Raw genomic sequence first — 22516 nt, 5'->3', positions numbered from 1 at the left:
TCTGTTCCCATCCTGTGGGCCTCAGGGCACCTGGAACAGTTGGCTATTGCCACTCTGTATACCTGCTTGTCTCTAGGCCCCAGACCACCTTCTTCTCAATCTCTGCAACCCGATCCTTGGTTATCTAGTGCAGTTTGCCGCTCTGTTGACTAATGAGTTTGCTGACCACTGACCTAGACTCTCGGTTCTAATAATTACAGGCTGTTGTTCCTTGTGATTAAGCCCCTATCCCAGTGGTCGGCAAACCCATTAGTCAGCAGAGCGGCAAGCTGTGGCGGCTTGCGAGCCACAGTTTGCTGATCACTGATCTAATGGTTTTACCTGGTACATTTCATCTAGCAATCTTGCCTAGTGATGATTGTTACGTGAACCAGTTATTTCATTTGGGGTTTGTGGGATGATGTTATCTAATTCTGCCATTTGGCTTCTAATTTTTAAAAATGCAGCAACATACAAGGAAGGAAACCTTTCCCAGAATCAACAATTCAATGGAGTAAACATTTCAAGCCTGAAAAAAGATAGATGTGAGAGGGCAAGATGGTTATTTTAACAGTTCTCTGTAATTTACACTTAATTGCACATTGAGAAATAAGGATACAAAAACTAATTCTACTATCTGACTTTTATGTATTTTTTTTTACTCTACAAGACAAAGAATCAAAGCCATATAAAAGCAAAAAAAAAAAAAAAAAAAACACAAAAAAACAAACAAAAAAACCCCCCCCGCAAAAACCCAGAATAATTTATTTGAATCCAACTTTTCTTGAACAAAAATAAAAAATACTTTAATGAGTCATTTCCTTCAACCTTTTATGTCTTTTCAAAAACACCACTGGTGATTGACAACCTAGGAAAAGGCACAGTCTTGCTTCTGTGACAACCATCATTCTATGGTACAAAGAGCAAGAAGGAAGTTCGGGAATGGAATAAAAATACATAAATATAGCAATCTGAACAGTTATGAGAATTTAATAAGACAGAACATGCTAAATTTTTACATCTATAAAGTTTCCACATTTGTCAGTTCGATGTGACTGTCAGATTGGTGAAAGTGAAAGTATATAGGTTAGAACTAACTGTGCTTTTTAAAGAAGCTTGATACGAAAAGGCCAGTTGGAAAGTCCCAGGTTTTCCTTTCTGTCAGTCAGCACGGTGAAGACGATCCACGGAGGACCTTTCCCTTTCCCAGCCACGTTCCTCTGTAGCACAGTGCTCGGTGCATTCTGAGTATGCAGGGAAACCGGCAGACCAATTTTCATAAATGACTCTAGTCTGTGTTTAAAAGGATCAAGATGTATTGAGCTTGATTTCTTCACCGATTCCAGGTGCATATACATTTCCACTGTTTTTCCTCAAAACATTCCTTCATTATTTCAGTCTGGTGCACTGCTTACCTGTGAGTGCTCACCTGGCAAAGAGATGTTAACATATGTGACATATTTTATAGATTTCTAGTTCTAAAGGTAGAAGAACCTTATATCCTTTTATCTCTTTCCATAGCTGCAAATAATGTTTGGAACTAGTTCAAGAAAATTAAATTTATAAGCTAAAAAGTACGGAGTAAGTAATCACTAAATTCTGTAGATAGTTTATTTTTGAAACTAAAGATTTCCCTGCTTTGATGATTGGATCCAAATACTATGGTACATCTACACAATGGAATACTATGCTGCCATAAAAAGAAGGAATTCTCATCATTTGCAGCAACCTGGATGGAATTGGAGAACATCATGCTGAGTGAAATAAGCCAATCAATGAAAGAGAAACACCACATGACCTCACTCATTTGTGGATAATAAAGATCATTATAAACTGATGAACCAAAAGATAGATATAGAGACAGTAAACCAACAAGCAGATTGTCAAATTTCAGCGGGGAGGGGAGGAGGATCTGGGGGAGATAATAGATCAACTGAAGGACTTGTATACATGCATATAAGTACAACCAATGGACATAAAGCTCTGGAGAGGGAGGGGATGTGTGGGAGGGAGGGAGGGGGAAAAATCAATAAAATATGTAAAAATAAATAAATTAATTAATTAAATTAAAAAAAACAAAGAAACTAAAGATTTCCCTGCTTGAATGGCCTGTTTTTTGTAATATCCCAACAGCCATTCTTGGAGTCAATTAATGAAGTCAACAAACAGCATTTAAATAAATGCAGCCACAAGTTCAATGCACAAATAATTGGGCTGAGTTTTAGCATATGGACACAGGTCAACCTACCAGTTTGTTTAAACCCTGTCCAATTAGGTAATAAACACATGTAGTTTGAAAACAACACTGTGAGAAGAGCCAAAGAACAAAACTTTTTGGCTGTCTTTCCTATCTTAGAAGCAACTGTCAGAAGTAAAGGAAAGTAAGTTAGGACTTTTTTTTTTTTTTTTTTTTTTTTACCAAAGTTGGCATATTCACCTTGGGAACGAGGGGTGTGGGAGTTTCACTAACCACAGAAATACTGCATTATTCATGAAATTGATCTTTGCATTTAATTGGGCCTAGAGCATAAAACCACAGGCAATCAGGAGAGAAAAATGGTCTCTGTATGTTTAGGGCCATGTTTATTCTACTGAGGAATATTTATTCTACTAAGGATCACTAGTCCTTAGTTAAAATAAGCAAATAGGAACCCACTAAAGTAAGAAATCCTTACAAGACTGAGTCTCATTTAATCTCTACCCCTAGCACATAATTAACGTCCTGGAAATGTTTGTGGGTGGACTGTAAATAAGATAAGTGCAAAAAACAGTTTCTGATAGAATAAAAAGAAAATATCCTACCTGTTTATTTTTTAAAATGTAGAATAGTTACCATACATCTCTATTGGAGGAAAATAGCAATGTGAAACATGGTGGCTCCCCTCTAGAATGGGTTGGAAGAGAGACAGAGGAGGACAGTTTTAGAAGAGGTATCACAGAGAAGGGAGACAGCCTTACGGAGAAAGAAAGAAAAAGAGAAGGGCAGAGTCAGAGGGGCGACAAAGAATGGAGGTGAAGGAAGAGAGGTGCTGGAAGACAGACACACAGTGGGACAGGAGGACTCTGAGGGGGGGAGGTTGGTGAGAAGAGAGAGGCCGGAGATGGGGATGGGGGGGGGGGGCGGGGCATGAGGGCTGGGAAGGTAAGTTGGTGTTCCTGGGCGCCCTGGAGGAAGCGCATCCTCAGTCGCAGTTCGGAACAGCCCTTTTAAGTGCTTGAAAAGAGCATTTCTGCCTCCGAAGCTTATTTCTGAAATAAAGTTTTCTATTTCCAAAAAGTTGTAAAGATATTATTCATGTCTGAAAGCATTCTCATCCAAGCGGGAGATTTTTTTATTTGGAGATTAGTGTGGGTTTCCCCCCCGCCCCCCCACATGCAAAACCAACCTCATCATTTTGTGCTTCAGAAATTGCAGCTGCCATATTCCACAGTTTAAGATGGGAATTTATTTCATTATGGGGAGCCTTAAAAGACAAATCTCAAGCTTTCATTTGATTTGTTTGCATTCTAATTAGAACAATAGATAATGCAGAACAAAGGACATGGGGAAAAACAAATGAATTTAAGTAGGATAACATTTTTAATTGGATACAATCTGAAAATTAGGAAGCAGACAAACTCTCAACATTCTTTCTATTTCCTTATATTAAACAAAGAAAAGTATCTCTTAATTTTCTGATCCAGTTAGATATAATTTTAGAGAGTTGTTTTTTTCTTATTGTCATGGGATAATATTCCACTCTGTATATGAGATTAAAAGTATGCTTTAGTGCAGTTTTTAAACCAGAAGTTCCTCGCTGCATCAGGGTCTGCTCCTAAATTACTTGACTCCTGATAGATCTTTCCTTCCCCCAACTGGTGGGCGGAGTATGACGTAACAAGCAGCCGGGAAATACCTGAGTGACTAACCATGTACCTTATATGGACTAACCATGTGTATTTCCGGCTGCAGGTTATGTCATATGTCATACTCCGCCCACCAGTTGGGGGAAGGGAGGATCTATCAACTCCCTTTTCTCCAGGTTCCCTGGAACAAGAAGGAATGCACTGATGGGGTCCTTGGAGGTGCCACTTACTTAGTCCATAAATGACCACATAGCTCCCAGGACTGGGTCTCCTCCCTGCATGCTGATTTCCCATGCATCCATCCATTGCTAGCTCTTATTTTTCGTATTTACCCAGGGGTGTGCATGAATTGCTTCACTAGAACTGTGGTATTGTTATTTTTTGCCAGAGGGAAAGTTCCTGTGTGTGGTTATTGATGTTTCTTTTCAAAGTCAATAAATGACAAAGAAATGATGGAAGATGATTTGTGGCAGTTATGCCTGTAGGCAGCTAAAGACCACAAAAAAGGGAAGTTCGTTTCATTATTTCAAAAGGCTGTAGGTTTAGCTTCTCGGAGGCTGGGAAGGTTGGGGAATCATCAGTGCTACTCCTGAGGTTAACCGGGTAAGCAGTTTCCTGGCATTGCCCTCAGCGAAGGTTTTATCCTCTCGGTGGGAGGCCAGTCCTCACTGTGGTCCGGTTCACTCGGGAGTAGCCTGCGTCCAGTCTGTAAGAGGTTGGGTATTTGGGGGTGACAGTGTGGAGCACATGTTGTAGGTTATTTTGTGGTTGTTTTTCTGGTCCTATTCATAGGGACAGATCATCGGTTCTAAAAACCACCATAGTCACTGGAAAGTCATCAAGATAAGGTGGCTTGAGCACTGGCCTGAAGACACCTATCATACCCAGATGTGGATTCCTTGTGGGAAGTGCTGGATTCTAGATCTCCCTTTCCTCCACTGGCCCAAGTGCATGGCCCTAGAAGATAGTGAGTGTTTGCCTGTTTTGTTTAAGATTATTTTCAGGTGGGGAACTATGCACAGCAGCTATAATTTCCCATTTTAATATTTTCTGCTGAGACTTACAACAAATTCTGGGGAAAGCGGGGGCTGAATGCAGGGCCCCTCCAAGGTTCATACTTACTCTGGATGGTCTTGCTGTAAGGCAGGGATGTGTTGAATAACTTCATAAATGGTATTGTGAAAATCTTGCCCTGATACACCATCGGAGCCTGGAACAGACCTATTGGGCATCTAGAAAATGTAGCACATTAAAAAATAATTAGCAGACTAGCACATATTATTTCCACTCTGCTGCAAAGTTGCAAACAGCTGTAGTGATGAATAGAGAATTAGAACTATTTCTCTTCCCTACAACACTCAGTTCCTCCTTGCTATAGTCCCTTGCATATATCCTATGGTGTTTAGTGTAGCAGCATAACTATGAGGTCAGAGGAGGAATAGCTTGACAAAGCTATCATTTTAAGACAAAAGTTGTCAGTATTGTGAAGGAACTATAATAGAAAGAAAGAATGGCAAAATCAGAGAGCACATATTATTAACTATATAATAAAAGCCTATGCGACCATTATGGTGGAATGACTAGAACGACAGGTTACTATGATGCGCACTGACCACTAAGGGGCAGATGCTCAATGCAGGAGCTGCCCCCTGGTGGTCAGTGTGCTCCCACAGGGAGAGTGCTGCTCAGCCAGAAGCCAGGCTTGTAGCTGGTGAACACAGCAGCTGTGGTGGGAGCCTCTCCCGCCTCCACCTCTGCTGCAGCACTAAGGATCAGTGGACCCAGCGGTAAGGAGCATCGAGCAGACAGGCGAGGGATCCCGGACTGTGAGAGGGATGTCCACCTGCTAGCTTAGCAGACATCCTCCGAGGGGTCCCAGACTGCGAGAGGGCATAGGCCAAGCTGAGGGACCCCACCCCAACCTCAAGTGCATGAATATCATGCACCAGACTTCCAATCTTTTATATTACATCTTGATTAACTTTTTGAACCATTTAAGATAAAAGCCCTCATCACATTGCAAGTTAGTAAAGCCATTACCAAGAAATAAAGAACTCACAGGGGGAGATGTTTAAGTTTGAATGTTGTAAGGGGCTCTACAGACTAAAAGGCTTGGGTGAATGTGAAAGTATTGTAGTGTATTTCTGCCTAGTTAAAAACCAACATGTATTTGATTGAAATGAATTCATAACTTCTATACCTTGATTTAATAATTAAATTTTGTAAACACTGCCTTCCAGTTATAAAGTCTGGTTTCCCTTCATATTCCAAACTCCTCCTATTTGTCCCATTTGTGATAACTTTCTGTACCTCTACCTAGGACTCTTTTCAATTGATAAATCATCCGAAAGTTCTCTTATCCCAGCTTGGCTTGCTAGGTTATATTGGAACATCTTAGCTTTATGTTTTTCTGGAAACTGACTGTTTCCATTCCACTTGCTTGAAGCTGGCACGGGCAGCCCTAGAATATGTGATTTGTCATATTTTGTGTATGTGTGTGAAGGAGATTTTGGCTTACAGTTTGTACTTGAGATCCACTCTTGATTTTCTTTGGTATGGAGGTGTTCAGGGCCCATGGTAAGAGCAGTCTATAGATAATAACTAACTTAGCTAACCTAATATTAGTGCTGTTAACACATAATAAATTGGTCGATTTCATGCCATTGCTTCTTGTCCCACTTCTGAAAGAGGAGTTATAGGGACAGGGACATGTACAGCAAGTAGAGAGAGGAGAGCATTTCACTGCACACGTACCACTACCAGGTAGGAGGCAATTCCAATATATTTTTTTTAAACTCAAAAAGTTAGTAATTCAATGTATTTCCCTTAATTTCAATTTTCATATCTTGGTGTTATTTCTCCTTTTCTTCTCCAAGCCATTGCATTTTGCTGCTAATCTTCGCACACAATTGCCTTTCTGGCTTCTTCTCCTTCCTACATATGTTCTGGTCCTCACCCTTCTCCTCCGCCTGCCGTTGTTGCTTTGATTTCTCACTTCTTCAGGCACCTGGCACCAGTGAAGAACCTCAGCTGATTACTTAGGAGTTTCAGCTTTGAACATAGCTTCAAATAAAGATGGACATAGCTTCAAATAAAGTTATTCTACTTGTGACAGAAATAACTGGGGCTTCTGGTATGCAATGAAAGCACTCATTTGTCTCCTCAAGTTCTTGCCAATTGTATCATTTCCAGCAAATAGAAGTCCTCCCAATAAAATCTTCAAACTGAATGCTGATTAATTACAAGGCTAAACGTTAAGTTTCTTACTTTAGATCTCACTCTAATGAATTCCTAGGAATGAAAACTGCCTGTTTTAAAAGAAAGAAACTCTTAATTTCGAAAATTCAGCTCCAAGTCTTATCAGCTCTTCAGTTTTCTGCTCTTCCACGTAAAGGCCACTCCTATCCGAAGGGTTACTTTCTGCCATGGCGGGAGGCTGTTTGAAATCGCTGATCCACCAAATACTTATTTTTGCGTTTGCGGTTGTAGAAGTGAGAGGTGAGCCAATCTTGTCTGAGATCGACTAGGGTTTTGCAGAGCTTTTGCTATGCAGTCCCGCCCTTCCTCTGTGGTGATGTGGGCACGAGCACTACTCACCCACCTTTAGGAGGATGGGATCCAGTCAGTCCCCCCTCCACTACATGGTATTTGTGAAATAAAGTCTGTGGCCAGAAAACTTACTGGATGAACCTTACACTGATAGAATTCTCTGAACAAGTGAGGTAACCACCGTAAACAACAAATAGTGTTAGGCCACCCAGAAGCAAGCAGTCTGTTTATACCCCCTTCCTTAAGTGAAGGATCATAGGAGAATAAAGAAAGCCGAGAAAAGATTGACCCTACATAAATCTATACAGATGTCAATGAGCTGATAGCTCAGAAAAACATTCTGCATGCTGTGAAACAAAACCGATTTCTTAAAAAAAATCTTGCCTTTGATGGCTGGACAAAAAAGAAGAAGAAGAAAATAAAGGCTTCAACTGTATTAAAGTTCCCCCTCTCACATCTCAGGCACCTTTACGATAAAAATAAAGATGCCTACTTGCTTATTTTGAGTTTACATTGTGCCTTTCTTATGAAGAGCATAAGGTATTTTTCAAGGGTATGATCAGTCATCTTTGCAATGACCTCAAGGAATATGAGGGGGACGGGCAGGGGAAGCTGAGGGGGAGAGATAGATGAAGTGACAGGTTGCAGTCCATGCAGTGGTGCGGAATGATTCAACCAGGGTCTCCTGACTCCCGATGGATTCTGTTCTCTTGACCTTCTACCTAGTTATCTCTTGCCCATGGGCTTACCAGGCAAATAATGTTTATGGATCAGTGTCACTTCCTTTCTTGTGTCAGCCTTATTTATAAAGTCTAAGGAAGATGCTTAGCTCCTCAGATCCAGCCACAGTGAGCCATACTGCTGCCGGGGGGATGCAGCCATCTGACCTGCACTGCCCAGCGCTCAAAGGAGAGCGGCTGACACTTCTGCCCAAGCAGAATTCTACTTTTCAGCTAATCAGCCACTGGGGAAACCAACCCTGGGAACACCAGAAGCATCTGGGAAAGCCACAAATTCGTATATTCCGAAGTCATCCAGAGCATCTTCATGGCCTGAAACAGAAAACAAATACTACTTAAAAACCAGACGCCTCAACTTGCTGCTGTTGTTTAAGCCCTTGTAAAACTTATTTTTATTGTTTGCTTCAAGTGGTATGTGTAAGCAACCGATTTCCCCAGTCCCTATAGCCGTATGGATGCTGAGCAGCGTTGGAAATCACTCCTTCTGCAGCTGAGAACTGAAACTGAATTGGGACAAGTATTCTTAAAGCTTGATGTGGGAACAGCGTATTCTATATTCAAATAAACACGTGGGCTGACTTGTAGGTTACAGAGACTTACAGCCACCAAGGCTCAGTCTGGCAGTCGCTGCAGCTCTTCCTCCACTCATAATATCTATCTACTGCACCCCCTGGATCTAACAGAGACCACCAGAACTAATAAAATAAAAAGGTAACTGTAGCTGCCTATACATACAAAATAAAATACAGTATGATGTCAAGATCACTAAACTATCATCTAAAAAATGACAGGAATGGTGTGGTGAAGAGGAACCTGGGGCCTTTTTGAGGCCTTTCATAGCTCCAATATTCCGTCATCTGTGAGAAAGGACTAGATAAGAGGAGGAAGACCCATATTTACTAAGCATCCAGGCATCATATTACGCACGCCACTCACATGCTATTTAATTCTCAGAGCAATCCTGAAGGGAAGTTATTTTCTTTATTCTATAGATGAGGAAGTTGAGGTCAAGAAAAAGAATATTCCCAAGGTGATGCTGGGGGAAAGTGGCATTTATGGGAATAAAACCCAGCTCTGTGTGATTCCAAGTCCCATTGTTAACGATGAACAGCTCAGTAGGGAGTCAGTAGTGAGGACTGAGGACAAAGAAGCAGCAAACCTTGGAGCCTCAATTTCTTCTCCCTGGGATGGAGCCCCCAGCACTGTATCTGCCTTTGGAATTCACAAAGTGAGGGAACCCTGGGCAATTTTCAAAATAATAATAGGATCGGTGGAAATGGAATAGGATTCAGAACTCCTGGCAGTGGGCAAGTAACTTAATCTCTCTGAGCCTTGGTGCTCATGCCTGTAAAATGGAGTTGAGTGCCTTTCACTTTTAAGAGTGCTTGTCTTACAGACTTGTGCGACTTACTGTACATAAAATCAAGGAAATAGTCAAAGGTAAGGGACTGTTAGTATGACAACAGTATTAGCTTATGTGAATTCTATTAGTTCATTAGCACTTTATATATAATGATTCATATCAATACTATTCATTAATACACATTACATTGAGAATAACCCCTTTCAGCCTGGCCATTACCTGAAAATGTTCGTGCTTTTCTGTATTCGGTTTCTGGCCTGAAAAGACAAATTGATATTTCTGTCAGTCTTAACAACTGAGGAAAAAGCATCTAAGAAAAAAATTATTTTCATTGGAACATATACATTACCTTCCTTCTAGCTTCTGTTTTATAACTGAAACCAAGAGAGAAAAAACACAGTAAGATACTTTTTAGTACTTATAAATGCCATTTAGAATGTTTTTCTAATTTTCACCTACCTTTGTAGGGTTGATATTTTTTCCATAAAAGAAGAAGACACATGGATATAATCAAAAAGAGTGATATTCCAGTTATACTTGCTAAAGGGGACAATGACTTTCCTTTTTGTGCAAGCTTCTCTAGTCCTAAATGAAAGGAAAATACAGTTTTAATATTTTTTATTGAAGGTCAATAATAAATTTGACTTGTTCATGTTTCATCTTAAATAAGACACTACTGAATATTTATGTGAAAGAGAATATTAATGAGAGATGAAATGAGAGGAATGCACTTATTTTAGAATATGCAGTATTCTAAAGGACATTTCCAATCACTCTGAGGACATGCATGATTGGAAATGTGGTGAGTTGCCCACAATAATACTGATAAGTTGTACTACATATATCAAATAGCCAATGTCATACTTTTTTTTTATGTCATAATTTTCAATAGCATTTGCCACCATGATCCCGTGTGTACAACATCCCCAGAAGCTAAGTTGTTCTCTCTCTCCTTCCATTTCACTCTTTCAATATGGCTTGGGTATGTGAATTTTCTAGGGAGGTGGTATCTGATTAAATGTGTGAAAGGGGAGGTGTTTATTTTAAAGGCACTTTATTAAATTTTGACCAATAAATAAATTTAATTCCTAAAATAGAATGTATATATGATTATTAAAATATTTAAAGTCCCTCTTTATGACTAAAATTCCCTTTTTTTGCAAGTCATTCCTTCCATTAGCATTCCTATATAAAATATAGCGCTAATAGTTAACATCTGCCTACTGCTTACAATATGTCAAGCTCTCTTCTAAGAATACATGAAACACTGAGCCACTGAATATTTATACTAATCTTATTAGGGGGATATTATTATTATTATTATTATTATCCTCTCTTACAGATGAGGAAACTGAGACTTCCTCAAGGTGACTCAGTAAGTGGCAGAGTCAGAGGAGGTTCCAGGCTCTTGACATGTTTGCTGCCTCACTTTGATGTTATTTTAACATAACTTACTAACCTGGGTAATGTTAACATTAGTTCCAGACTATCATAGAGTTTATCTATAAAGTGGGGAGTAGTTGTGACTTCCAACAAATGGCAGTAACATGTGTCTTTCATTTTATCAGGTGATTGAGATATTGATATGGAAATGAGTCATGGAAGTTGCCTGTCTCTGTCCAGGTTAATGGGGAGTGAAAGTCATGGAATGTCACTTCTATTCCACAGGGGTGTTAACAGCCTGGAGAATGTGAGTGTGGCCACTTGGCTCAGCAATAAATATCCAGCCTGCACTCTCATCTTTCAACATAAAACCTCTGCTGAGGTCTCCAACAGCTGAGATAAGGAGGAAACCTTAATCTTTCTCTTTTTTCACTGTGGAACTATATACACTCTCTTGGCTTTCCACTTAAACACTTTCACTTTTCACCTTCTCAGAATCCTAATATATAAAAAGCCAGGGGCCGTCACAATTGAAACAACAGGACAGACTACTGAACAGCTGGCTGTGTGGGGCAACCAGGTCAGCAGGGGTTTAGTGAGAGACAACCAAACAACTGATCAGCAGGCTGTGTGGGGTGACCACACTGGCAGGGGGGGCAGTTGAGAGCAACCAGGCTGGCTGGGGGGGGGGATAGTTGGGGGAGACCAGGTTGGCAGGGGGGAAGTTGGGGGTGACCAGGCAACCAGGGGGAGCAGTTGGGGGTGACCAGGCTGGCAGGAGGGACAGTTTGGGGCAATCAGGTCAGCAAGCAGAGGCTGTTAGGGGTGATCAGGCTGGCAAGGGGGGCAGTTAGGGGTGATCAGGCAGGGAGGCAGGTGAGCAATTAGGAGTCAGCTGTCTAAAATGGCAGTCGGACATCCCCTAAGGCAGGCGTCTTCAAACTTTTTAAAGTGGGGGCCAGATCACGGTCCCTCAGAGAGCTGGAGGGCCGGACTATATGAACTACTAATTCCTACTGTAACACCTTGGCTGCGCTCACTGCCCAAAAAACCTGGCGGGCCGGATCAGACTCCTCTGCGGGCCGCATGTGGCCCGCGAGCCGTAGTTTGAAGACGCCTGCAGGGGTCCTGGATTGAAGAGGACAACATGTGTACAACATCTGGGCTGAGGGTGCTCCCCCACCCCCCATGCATGAATTTCATGCACCGGGCCTCTAGACTTTTTATAATGTGGTATAGATCATATATGTCAAACTCTAGTTAAAAAGTCATAGAAATCATTCTATCTTTTCTAATTTTCCCATACTGTGCTGATCATATATGCTCTTTAAGTCTTTAAGAGTTAAGCAGGTTGTTTTTCATTATTAAAGTCTTTACCATCTCAGATGAAAAGTTTATAAATTTTTTATATGCATTCAGAGAATTGTGCTTTTAAAATGTTCTTTTTATGGGATGACAATACTTGTGTAACATTCTTGCCTTTAAACAGATTTTAATTAAGCTCTTTTTGACTCTGGGTGGAAGAAATGAATGCAAGTGGTTTAGGTTAGAGCATCGTCCTGATATGCCAAGGTTGCAGAGTCAATCCCTGGTCAGGATCCAACCAATGAGTGGATAAGTAAGTGAAACAACAAATCAATGTTTTTCTCTCTCTCCCTTTCTCTCTAAAATCAATCAATAAAAATCTTTAAAAAGTGAACAGAATGGTAATTTATTGATTCTAGATCAGTCTAGAACATCATAAAACTTATGGGGATTATCTGTTCTACTTGTTAATAATTCATAGAACACTTTACATGCTCCCACTGTTAGAAAGTTGAATTTGGAACTACTTTAGCACTTGGGTGACCTCTTTGTGAAGTCTCAGCCTTTCTTCAGACTGCCCTCCTACCTTACAGGTTTGTTCTCTTGAAAGAGCTGGGCAACTTTGGCTGAAGCCACTTGACTCTGAAGGTCTGGATTTCCACATTAGTAAAATGAGGAGGTTAGAGAGATTGATTTTTAAGTTCTCTGTTGCTCTGTTATTATATGATTTGGGGCAGCCAGAGAGTTTTATTTGAAGTTTATTACGTGAATATGACATGAATCCATTACATGCTAGTAACCGAGTCTCAAAAACTTGAGTGTGCATGTGTGTGTGTGTATATAATATATATGTTATAATTTCTATTGATATAAAGGATGTGTAGCACATAATTTAGAAATGATAATAAAACATTCAATACTCTATTTTTAATTCCCAATAAAGCTAATTGATTCTCACAGGATCAGGATGATTTTGTTGAGCATTATCCTAATATATAAAAACCCTGGGTCATAACAACCAGTAACAACCAAAGGCTGACCAATTGGAAGTCAATGCTGGCCCCACCTCTAAGCAAGTGGTTAGGGGCAATCAGGCAGGCAGGCAGAGGGTTTAGGGATGATTAGGTAGGAATGCAAGTGGTTAGGGGAGATCAGGTAGGCAGGCCAGCAGTTAGGGGTGATCAAGTAGGCAGGCAAGTGGTTAAGGGAGATCAAGTTGGCAGACAGGCCCTTGCTGGACTGTCCCCACCCCAAGCAAGTGGTTAGGGGCAATCAGACAGGTAAGCAGACCAGCGGTGAAGGGAGATTAGGTAGGCAGACCAGCGGTTAGGGAAGATTAGGTAGGCAGACAAGTGGTTAGGGGAGATTAGGTAGGCAGACAGCCCCTGCCAAACTGTCCCTGCCCCCAAGCAAGTGATTAGGGGCAATCTGGCAGGGAGGCAGAGGGGTTAGGTGTGATCAGGTAGACAGACCAGCACTTAGGGGTAATCAGGTAGGCAGGCAAACAGTAAGGGGAGATCAGTTTGGCAAATGGCCCCTTTCTGGGATGGCCCCACCCCTAAGCAGGAGATAAGGGAAATCAGGCAGGCAGAGTGGTTAGGGGTGATCAGGTAGGCAGACCAGCAGGGGTGATCAGGTAAGCAGATGGCCCCTCACAGGGATGGCCCTACTCCCTAGCAAAGAAAGAGGGAGGCCCATTGCACCCCAGCCTATTGCCAGCAGGGGAAGAGGGGCAGTGCTGCACATATGGCAAGCAGTGGCAGTGACAGGGTGGGGTCAGCTGCCTGCAGCCCGGGGAAGGAAAGCCCCAATAGTCCTTGATCTCAGACCAGGCCTAGGGACCCTTCTGGAAGTGTCCCGGATGGTGAGAGGGTGCAGGCCAGGCTGAGGGAGCCCTCTGAGTACACAAATTTTCGTGTACTGGGCCTCTAGTGTATATATAAAACCAAATGTAATATTTTCCCCATTTATTTGGTATAGATATATCACATCAATAATAATGAAAATAGCAAGAAAAATTAAAGCACCATTTCTAGGAACAGATAAAAAAAAAAATCTCACAGAAACTAAAATATTTGCCACAGTCAGCAAGGAACATAAGTTTTTTTTTGTTTTTTTTGTTTTTTGTTTTTGTTTTTTTCTTTTCTGACTGCAAGTTCAGTTTTTCCTGCTAACCTGTGGGTAAAGAATGGTTCTGTAATTGGCAGGTAGATTCCTATATATTCAGTTTTTCCTTTAACCTTTTTTAACACCGGACTTGATGTGCTTTAACTCTTCTCTTCTTGATGGCCAGACTACCTTCATACAAGATTTACCAAAATTTAATACCCCCTGACCCCTCAAAAATAGTTAGTGCTTATGTATTCTAATCAACTTTCTGCAAAGCACTTGACTCTGAGAAAAACTGCAGAAAAACATTTAAGTGTAGGCTCAGCTTTTTGCTCCTTATTTATAAACTTGAAAATATGCTAGTAGTTATCTCCGAGCACGTCTCATTCTAATGGTAAAATTACGCTCTGGCATATGTCAGCTCTTTGCTGGCACTTTCGGGATTCTGAGGCCTGGCGGTAGGTTTAACATATAATGAATGGACATCTCCTACTAGGTAAGTAAGATTTCCTCCCCTCTCCACTATTTTAAGCTGTTCACCTTTGATATGTATGTGCTAAAATGACCAAATTTACACATTCTGTCCTACCTACAAAAGGTCCCTCTCATTCCCTGTTCCATTACTCCTTTTTTTCTTTAGAAGCCTTCCTTATTGCCCTCTTGCCTCTCTTCCCCTTGTTTGACCTACATCAGAGAAGCATCCTGTAGTGACCAGCGCCCATCAGTCCAAATCCTTGGTTTCATTCTGTCTCAGAAAATGCAAGATTTCCCAGGTCTAACATTTGAAATTTGCCCCCTTTCACAAAATAAAAAGTGTCAAACAGGTCAAGGATAAAATCAAGGGGCATAGCTGTAGTCTCAGCTGTAGGCAGGTGCATTCAGAGAGCACAACTTAAGACAGCAGGGAAATTCTGACCAAGCTGCCATGGATCCTAAATGCAGTTCTGGACACTTCCAGGAGCACCAGTCTTTCTCCTTTCAGAGAGGTTTCTACTCTTCAGATGATAGCATGCCATTCTCCCCCTTATTTAAACATGATTGACTCATTTACCAAAGCCTTAGTGCAAATGCTATTTGCCCCCTCCTTAGGCAAACAAATAAAAGGAAATCACATATGAAGTGTAAATACGGGCAAGAGGTGTGGTATCCATGGTATCGCAACCCGGCTGTTTGAGAGACTGCACCCAAACAGGACAGCCATATGCTACCAGGCAGCATGCTTATTTCTAGACCTGAATGGAGTTTGGAGATCTCTCACATCCAACATGTCCACTGATTACCGCGGCTGATTCATGTCCCTACAGAGATGAAGGCGCCATGTTGAGGGAGGTGCTATGTTCACACTCCACCATGGCCCCATCTGACAGATTCTGTTATTCTGTGCTAGATGCTCACGGGATGTCACCTAAGTTCCCAGGGATGTAGTTCTATCTTAGTTGTTTCCTTCCGTGAGACAAAGTGAAATACACCTACTGGACATCTTATCCTGAGAAGTTTCTAAATAGATGGAAGAAATTAGTAAATTCATTTTCCTGCCATGCGTCATTTTCCTATTCTTTCTCAGGATCACATACAAATTAAAAAAAAACAACAAACCTCTAGTATGTCTAAATATCAAAATACAGGCCTGTGGATCTTAGGAACTCTAATAATTTCCATGTCTTCGTTAAACATGAACACTTAAATTTTAATCTCATGTACTTCCATTATATATATATATATATATATATATATATATATATATATATATATAACATGTCACAATAGTGATTTAGATCCATTAAAATTTAAAAGTGGTAATGCCTGCATTCAAGGAAGTCTTTAATTAGGTGTTGTTGTTTTTTCTTCAAAATACAGATGCTAATTAACTATTTTAGTTTCTAGTCTTTCCTTGAAATTTATATTCTAGATATTATTTTTACTTACATATATTTTCTAATTTCTCCTTAGTAGAAGTATATACACATGTCACAGGCAAACTGGAATGTATCTTTGTATATAGGATAAGATGATGAGAAAATGCACACTATCTTGTATATGTGACATGCCTCTTAGAAACACCACAGTCTTATTGATATTCTCAATCAAAAACAGTTTACTATATAGTGGCTAGAAACAAGGGCTTTGAATTCAGATATTATTTTATTCCTTATAGCTATGTGACCTTAACCATTGCCCTGTTTTCTGTAAGATATCTCCCTGTGATACAGAAAGGTCAATTAATATCTCAGAGTAGATAACACTGGTAGCCCACAGAGGTAGAAGGCACCATTCTATACAGGCAGGAAAACACAGAGCTAATTGTGACTTTCTCCAGCCTTCCTCTCCCAAACTGAAAGTCCCCAATAAAACGTTTGATTATTTCCTGACCTCATTATTTTCTTTCCATACTGGTGACCTCGGAGTCATCTTTGACTCCTTGTTCCTTTGCCCTCTACATTTTATTGCTGAGACTTTTTGGTTGGCCACATTATGTGCCTCATTAAAAATAAAGAGGTTCATCTGTTTCTTGTAACCTGATTCTAGTTACACCAAACACAGCTTGGTTCTGTAAATATTTCAAAGGCAGATATGTTATCCCTCAAAATTATTTCTATTTCTCCACAGATCTTAATATAGATTGCACATCAGAATGAATGGCCAGTAAGTGTTCAATTGATAGTTACAAGTGATGTTCTTTTTTTTTTTTTTTTTTTTTTTTTTTTACTGTAGGTTGGTTTGCACTTAATCTGCATTGCAGAGATTATTATTCATTTGGAAAACTTTTTTTTTTTTAAATCAAATGCCTAACAAAAATACATCAATATTACCCATTTTATTTGCCACTGGCCACTGCTTTAAAGTTCTAAGGATGTTGGGGGTTGGAATATATTTTTAAAAACCACAAAGAGGTCACTAATGTTGACAACCCTGAATCCCTCTGAAAAATAAGCACCTGCTCCTCTTATTTACTATAATAACAAATGCCTGGTCTTTGTACAGGTCAAACAGGTTTTTTTTAGAATTTGCAAAAGGCAATTATTGGATAGTAAGACTGTAGCTGTTTTTGAACCTTAGTAATAAGACCTTCATCAAATACTGGGGGCTTCTGATCTTATGAAAATAACTTGGCTACTTATTAATGGAGAAAGTTTAGGCAGTGGGAAAAAGTATATAGCTACATATTATAACCATGATTTTATTTCAATAAGCATAAGAACAAGTCTAAGATTACATCCAGATTGCCGATAAGATTTTTATATGCTTAATTATGGGTTGCTTCAAAATCAGGTTTTTGTTACCCACTGAGGTAAAAACCTCGTTAAGTCTATTACAAACCTGGCAAAATAGAAAGCAAAGGCCACACTTTAGCTGCTTAAATGCCTGCTACCCAAATTAAGTTATAAGCATCTTACTAGCAGGAATTATTTTTTAAACTGTCATTCTCAATGCCTACCTTAGTATCTGGCCCCTAATAGGTGCTAAATAAATAATGAATGAGTGCTTGATTTATATCACCTATTTACACGTAAGGTCTGGGATATACAGTATAAGGGAATTGCATTATCTACTGCCCAAATGAAATATTATTCAGGTAAAACTCTAGAGCTGCATTGTCCAATATGGTAGTCACTAGACACATGTGGGTATGCACATTTAAATTAAAATTAATAAAGATGCAATAAAGTAAAATTCCAGTTCCTCAGTTGCATAACCAAATTCTAGCTTCCTTCATTGCAGAAAGTTTGCTGGTTAGCATTCTTCTAGAGAGTGTGGTATTTTCTTCATATAAAAAACCCCAAACCTCACTATGCAGGTATATAAATCCTAATGTACTCCGATGGTTTTGCAATTATGAATATTACTCTCAACTTTAAAGACTCCAGGACTCCAACCACTATATATTTCCTTATTAGCCTTTAGGTTTGTGATAGTCATAATTATTAATAGCTCTTTAAGAGATTTTTTAATAAATTCAATAGGCAATAGAGAGAAACACCTTAAATAAGAGGCTGTCACATATATGCTTGCTAAATATTCAGATTCTCGAATCCTAGTTGCAAGAACCTACTCCAATAGGTCTGAGGTGTCTTAATGAATATACTAATACATTATTAGACCACCGCAGGCAATCTTGATGCTCACGGCCCAAGGGCCACATACTGAAAAATGTAGCCCATTGATTACAAGGATTATCTTCTTGCTTATTCAACAAAATATACTGACTTTATGTTATGGCATTATTCTAGGCACCATAGCTATAAAGACAGAGAAAGAGAAGACATCCTTAGAGAAGGTACTTATTAATGGTGGCTCCTTTTACAAACTTGTTCCTCTAATCATAGGCACCCTGAACACTGCTGCCTATCCAGACCTGCTCTAAGTGGAATCTGGTTTCTTATTTCATAGTAGGAATAGGATTGGAACGGAGGAAGAATTAAAAGGAGAAGAAGGTAAAAGAGGAGGAGGTGGGAGATGTGTAGGAGGAGCTGAAGGAGAAGGAGAAGAAAGGAAAGAAACAAGAAGGGAGAAGGAGAGAAAAGAATGGGTCTGAAAAATAGGAAGGGAGACGAATGTACAAAGTTGGTGATTGGATGTTGGGTAGGGCAATACGCAAGAAAAGAGGCTGAGATGGCATTTATATTTCTGGCTCAGGTTGATAGATAGTCGGGCCATTCACTTAAGCATGGAATACAGAAAGAATAGTAATTTGGAGGGAAACAAAATGGTTTAGTTTTGACATGTTGGACTTGTATGCTGCCTTTGGTACTTCAAACTGAAGACATCTAGAAGGGAACTAGGTATACAGTTTTAGAGCTTTAAAGATAGAGGTTTGGGATGCACCAATGTTTCATGAAACCAGGGGAGTAAATGAAACCATACAAAAGAATAATATCATACTATCATTATTAAGAGAAGAGGAGGCTCAGAAAGATGGGAATTTGGTAGATATAAATATTTTAGGCAGTGATTCTTAAACTTTGTGTTCCATGAACTTTCTGAAAAATCAGATGATTTCTAGAAATGTAAAATATCACAGACTTAACAAAAGTTTCCAGTACCCCTTAGAGAACTGCCACAGATTTCAGATGTTTAAATTATAAAAGAGGAAGAGTAGCCCATGAAAGACAGTGAGAAGGGGAGTCACATAGTAGGAAAACCAGATTTTCAACTTTTGGAAATTTGTACTGACCTAATGCAACAATAGATATAAGCCTTTCAAGTTAGCAGCCTGCTTCTATTCCTGTTTGTAAAATCAGGAAAGCAAGAATGCATATTTTGAAATATACAATTTAGTGAATTCTCTTTTTCTTATCAGTCCTTCAGAGTTAGCAATTGGATTACTTCTCCATTCTGTTTTGGGTTTTCTTTCTTTGACTCATAGAAGCATGGCTTCAAAAACTCAGGAAAGAGAGTTTCTTAGAATATATAAACAATCCCACAGTGGTATTCTCTTCCACATAATTATCAAATAGGTTTAGAGTAAGGCCAGCGTATGTGTGTCTCACTGGGATCCTGGCCTTTCATGTCACACTTACCTACAGAAGTGATGATGACTGTGAAATGAGTTTCATCTTGTCTCCCAGTTACGTTGTTGTAAGCACAGCACACATAGTCAGTTGTCTTTTGGGCTACTTCCTCAGACGCAACTTTCAAGAGAGGCCCATGCTTAATGACATATGTTGTATTGTCAGTCCTTTGGATCCAGGAGTAGGTATTGGGAGGATAAGAATCAGCAGAGCAATCAAACAAGATGGCTTCTCCAATGTCAACAGTAAACACTTCCCCTACTTTTAGTCCTTTATCAGAATTAACTCGAAGTCCATAAGGTCCATCTGCATTAGTTAAAAAAAAAAAAAAAAAAAAAAAAAAAAAGGTAACATAAATAACCATGACATAGTTTACAAGTTTGGGAGAGCTTGGCAGCATTTTCTTTTCTAAGAAAGTCTTCAAGATAAACTGGGGCAATAGGTCTTCGTTTAGAGTCCCAATAAATGATAAGGACCTAAAATGTTTTATTCTAATATCCATGGAAATAATAATTATTTGAGATGTGATTGACCTTATGTGAAATAGCAAAAGTTTTGAAACTTGGTATATTACAAATTTATAGACACTGTGGTCATAATCATGGGGCTAAGCTTTTGAGCAACATATTGATAAATATGCAATCTTGATAGACAAATCCAATCTTTCTGAAATAGTAATTGTATTATAAAGCAATTTAAAAATAGATTATGGCCACTATTTTATCTGACAGTCATATTTTGAGTGTTATATGTGTTTTTTCCCCTCAGTGCTATCATAGGATACGTTATGAAATATTTATAAAATACAGGTACATAGTTTCGCACAGAACATAAATTTGTGCAAATAGATATAAGGGGTGCTCTATATGTGCATATTTTCATGACAATTTAACAGTTAACAAATTTTAAAAATACATCTTTTTTTGGTTAATTCTCATCAGAGGATATTTTTTCCCATTGATTTTTTTAGAGAGTATGGAAGGGAGGAATCTGAGAGAGAAAGAGAGAAACATGGATGTGAAAGAGACATTGATTGGTTGCCTCCTGAATGCAGACCAAACCTGCAACCCAAGTACATGCACTTGACTGGGGATTGAACCTGCCACTCTTTGGTGTGTGGGCTGACACTCTAACCACTGAACAATGTGGACCAGGGCTAAAAGTACATCTTCATTATCATTAACAAATACTCATTGATTATCAATAAACTACTTAATTATGGATAGGCTATGGTGTTTTTTCCTCACACTACAATGTTCCTATAGCATTTTGCTATTTCTATGGCATCAGATTTCCTGCAGATGGAAACACATTTCCAATTGCTTTCTAGAGTGAAGAAAGAGATTTAAAAAAATATTTCTACCCTAGCCAGTTTGGCTCAGTGGATAGAATGTTGGCTTGTGGACTGAAGGGTCCCAGATTTGATTCTGGTCAAGGGCTTGATCCCCATTGTGCAGGAAGCAGCCAATCAATGATTCTCATCATTCATGTTTCTATCTCTCTCTTATTCCTCTCTGAAATCAATAAAAATATATTTTAAAAAATATTCCCTAGCTGGATAGGTTTTTATCATTCAGTCTAAATCCTGGTTTAAGTTCCAAATACTTCAAAGTTCATGCATGATGGTACTCATTTTTCAGTTGACCATAATCAATATTTACTGGATATTTGCCATCTGAAGGCACTTTACTTATATAAATAACCACTTTTAATATTTAAAGCAGTCACATAAAGTAGATTATCATCCTCTTTATAAGATGAAGAGATAATGTAAAAATTAATTTTGCTTTGGTCACATACCTATTACATAGTATAGCTAGGACTCTAAAATACATGCATTTAATCTTTCATATTACCTTCCTAAAAATGCAAGTGATATAACTTTCACAATCTTTTTTTTGTGTAATAGTATTAGTTCTACAATAAATTACTATGGAGTTAGATATTCTGTACTCTACTAATCAACAAATCCTTGTTTGATAAATACTAGGTGTTAGATAACATAGTATATAAAAGATAAAAAATGTGTTAAGACGTAGTTCCTACTCTAAAAAAATTTGTAAGCTGGGTAAGTCTGTGGATGGTTTGCTCAATAATAACCTAATCTTAAAGGTTCTGATTTTTTAAAAAAAGAACTAGCTATTTGATCTCTCATTATGTGAAATAATTTAAGACTAGACAGTAGGATAGAACGGTAGTTTAAATCATGATTTTTTTCAATGATTAGTTAAGTTTTCTTCAGAAGTAATTTAAACTTTTTGGGTCAAATTTTCCTCACCTTTACTATAAAAAGGTTGATTAAATGAATAGTTGTTAAAGTTCTTTTTTTAAATTAAATATATTTTTATTGATTTCAGAGAGGAAGGGGGAAGGGTGAGAGAGATAGAAACATCAATGATGAGATAGAATCATTAATTGGCTGCCTCTTACATGCCCACACTGGGGATTGAGCTCACAACCTAGGCTTGTGCCCTTGGCCAGTAATCGAACCTGGGACCCTTTGTCCACTGAGCCAAACCAGCTAGGGCTGTTAAAGTTCTTTTTATCTTTGAAACATTATGATTAATGCTGTATTAAAGCTATTTTGCACACTGGCAAGCCTGCCTCAAATTTTCAGATAGCCAAAATAGTTCTCTATTATATCAGCATTTTCTGACCAACCTACCATTGGGAAAGCAAATTTCCCAAGATATAACAGACGCAAAGATGCAAACAATGGATTATATTTACCT

The 22516-nt window shown here is 39.1% G+C and overlaps 1 protein-coding gene across 4 annotated transcripts in view; it reads right to left on the bottom strand.

The window, feature by feature from the left end:
• Positions 1 to 525: 525 nt before the first annotated feature.
• The window catches only part of HEPACAM2 (HEPACAM family member 2), a 41916-nt gene continuing 19925 nt past the window's right edge, over positions 526 to 22516 (bottom strand). Inside the window, exons 4-10 of one of the 4 annotated variants that reach the window (XM_036429428.2) lie at positions 19794 to 20090; positions 9937 to 10062; positions 9827 to 9851; positions 9697 to 9734; positions 8353 to 8426; positions 4948 to 5057; positions 526 to 1408 (exon numbers count right to left, since the gene is read on the bottom strand). In XM_036429428.2, coding sequence (XP_036285321.1) covers positions 1405 to 1408; positions 4948 to 5057; positions 8353 to 8426; positions 9697 to 9734; positions 9827 to 9851; positions 9937 to 10062; positions 19794 to 20090 — 674 coding nt within the window. In that variant the 3' untranslated portion in view covers positions 526 to 1404. Of the gene's footprint in view, positions 1409 to 4007; positions 4532 to 4943; positions 5058 to 8352; positions 8427 to 9696; positions 9735 to 9826; positions 9852 to 9936; positions 10063 to 19793; positions 20091 to 22516 lie in introns of those variants that run through there. The other 3 variants (XM_045578432.1, XM_036429427.2, XM_036429429.2) reach the window with 3 other exon arrangements.

The sequence above is a fragment of the Pipistrellus kuhlii genome, unplaced genomic scaffold (genome assembly GCF_014108245.1).
Source record: "Pipistrellus kuhlii isolate mPipKuh1 unplaced genomic scaffold, mPipKuh1.p scaffold_m20_p_10, whole genome shotgun sequence".
NCBI classification, from domain to species: Eukaryota; Metazoa; Chordata; class Mammalia; order Chiroptera; family Vespertilionidae; genus Pipistrellus; species Pipistrellus kuhlii.
Note: the sequence above shows the minus strand (reverse complement) of the source record. Positions and strands in the feature narration are given on the sequence as shown.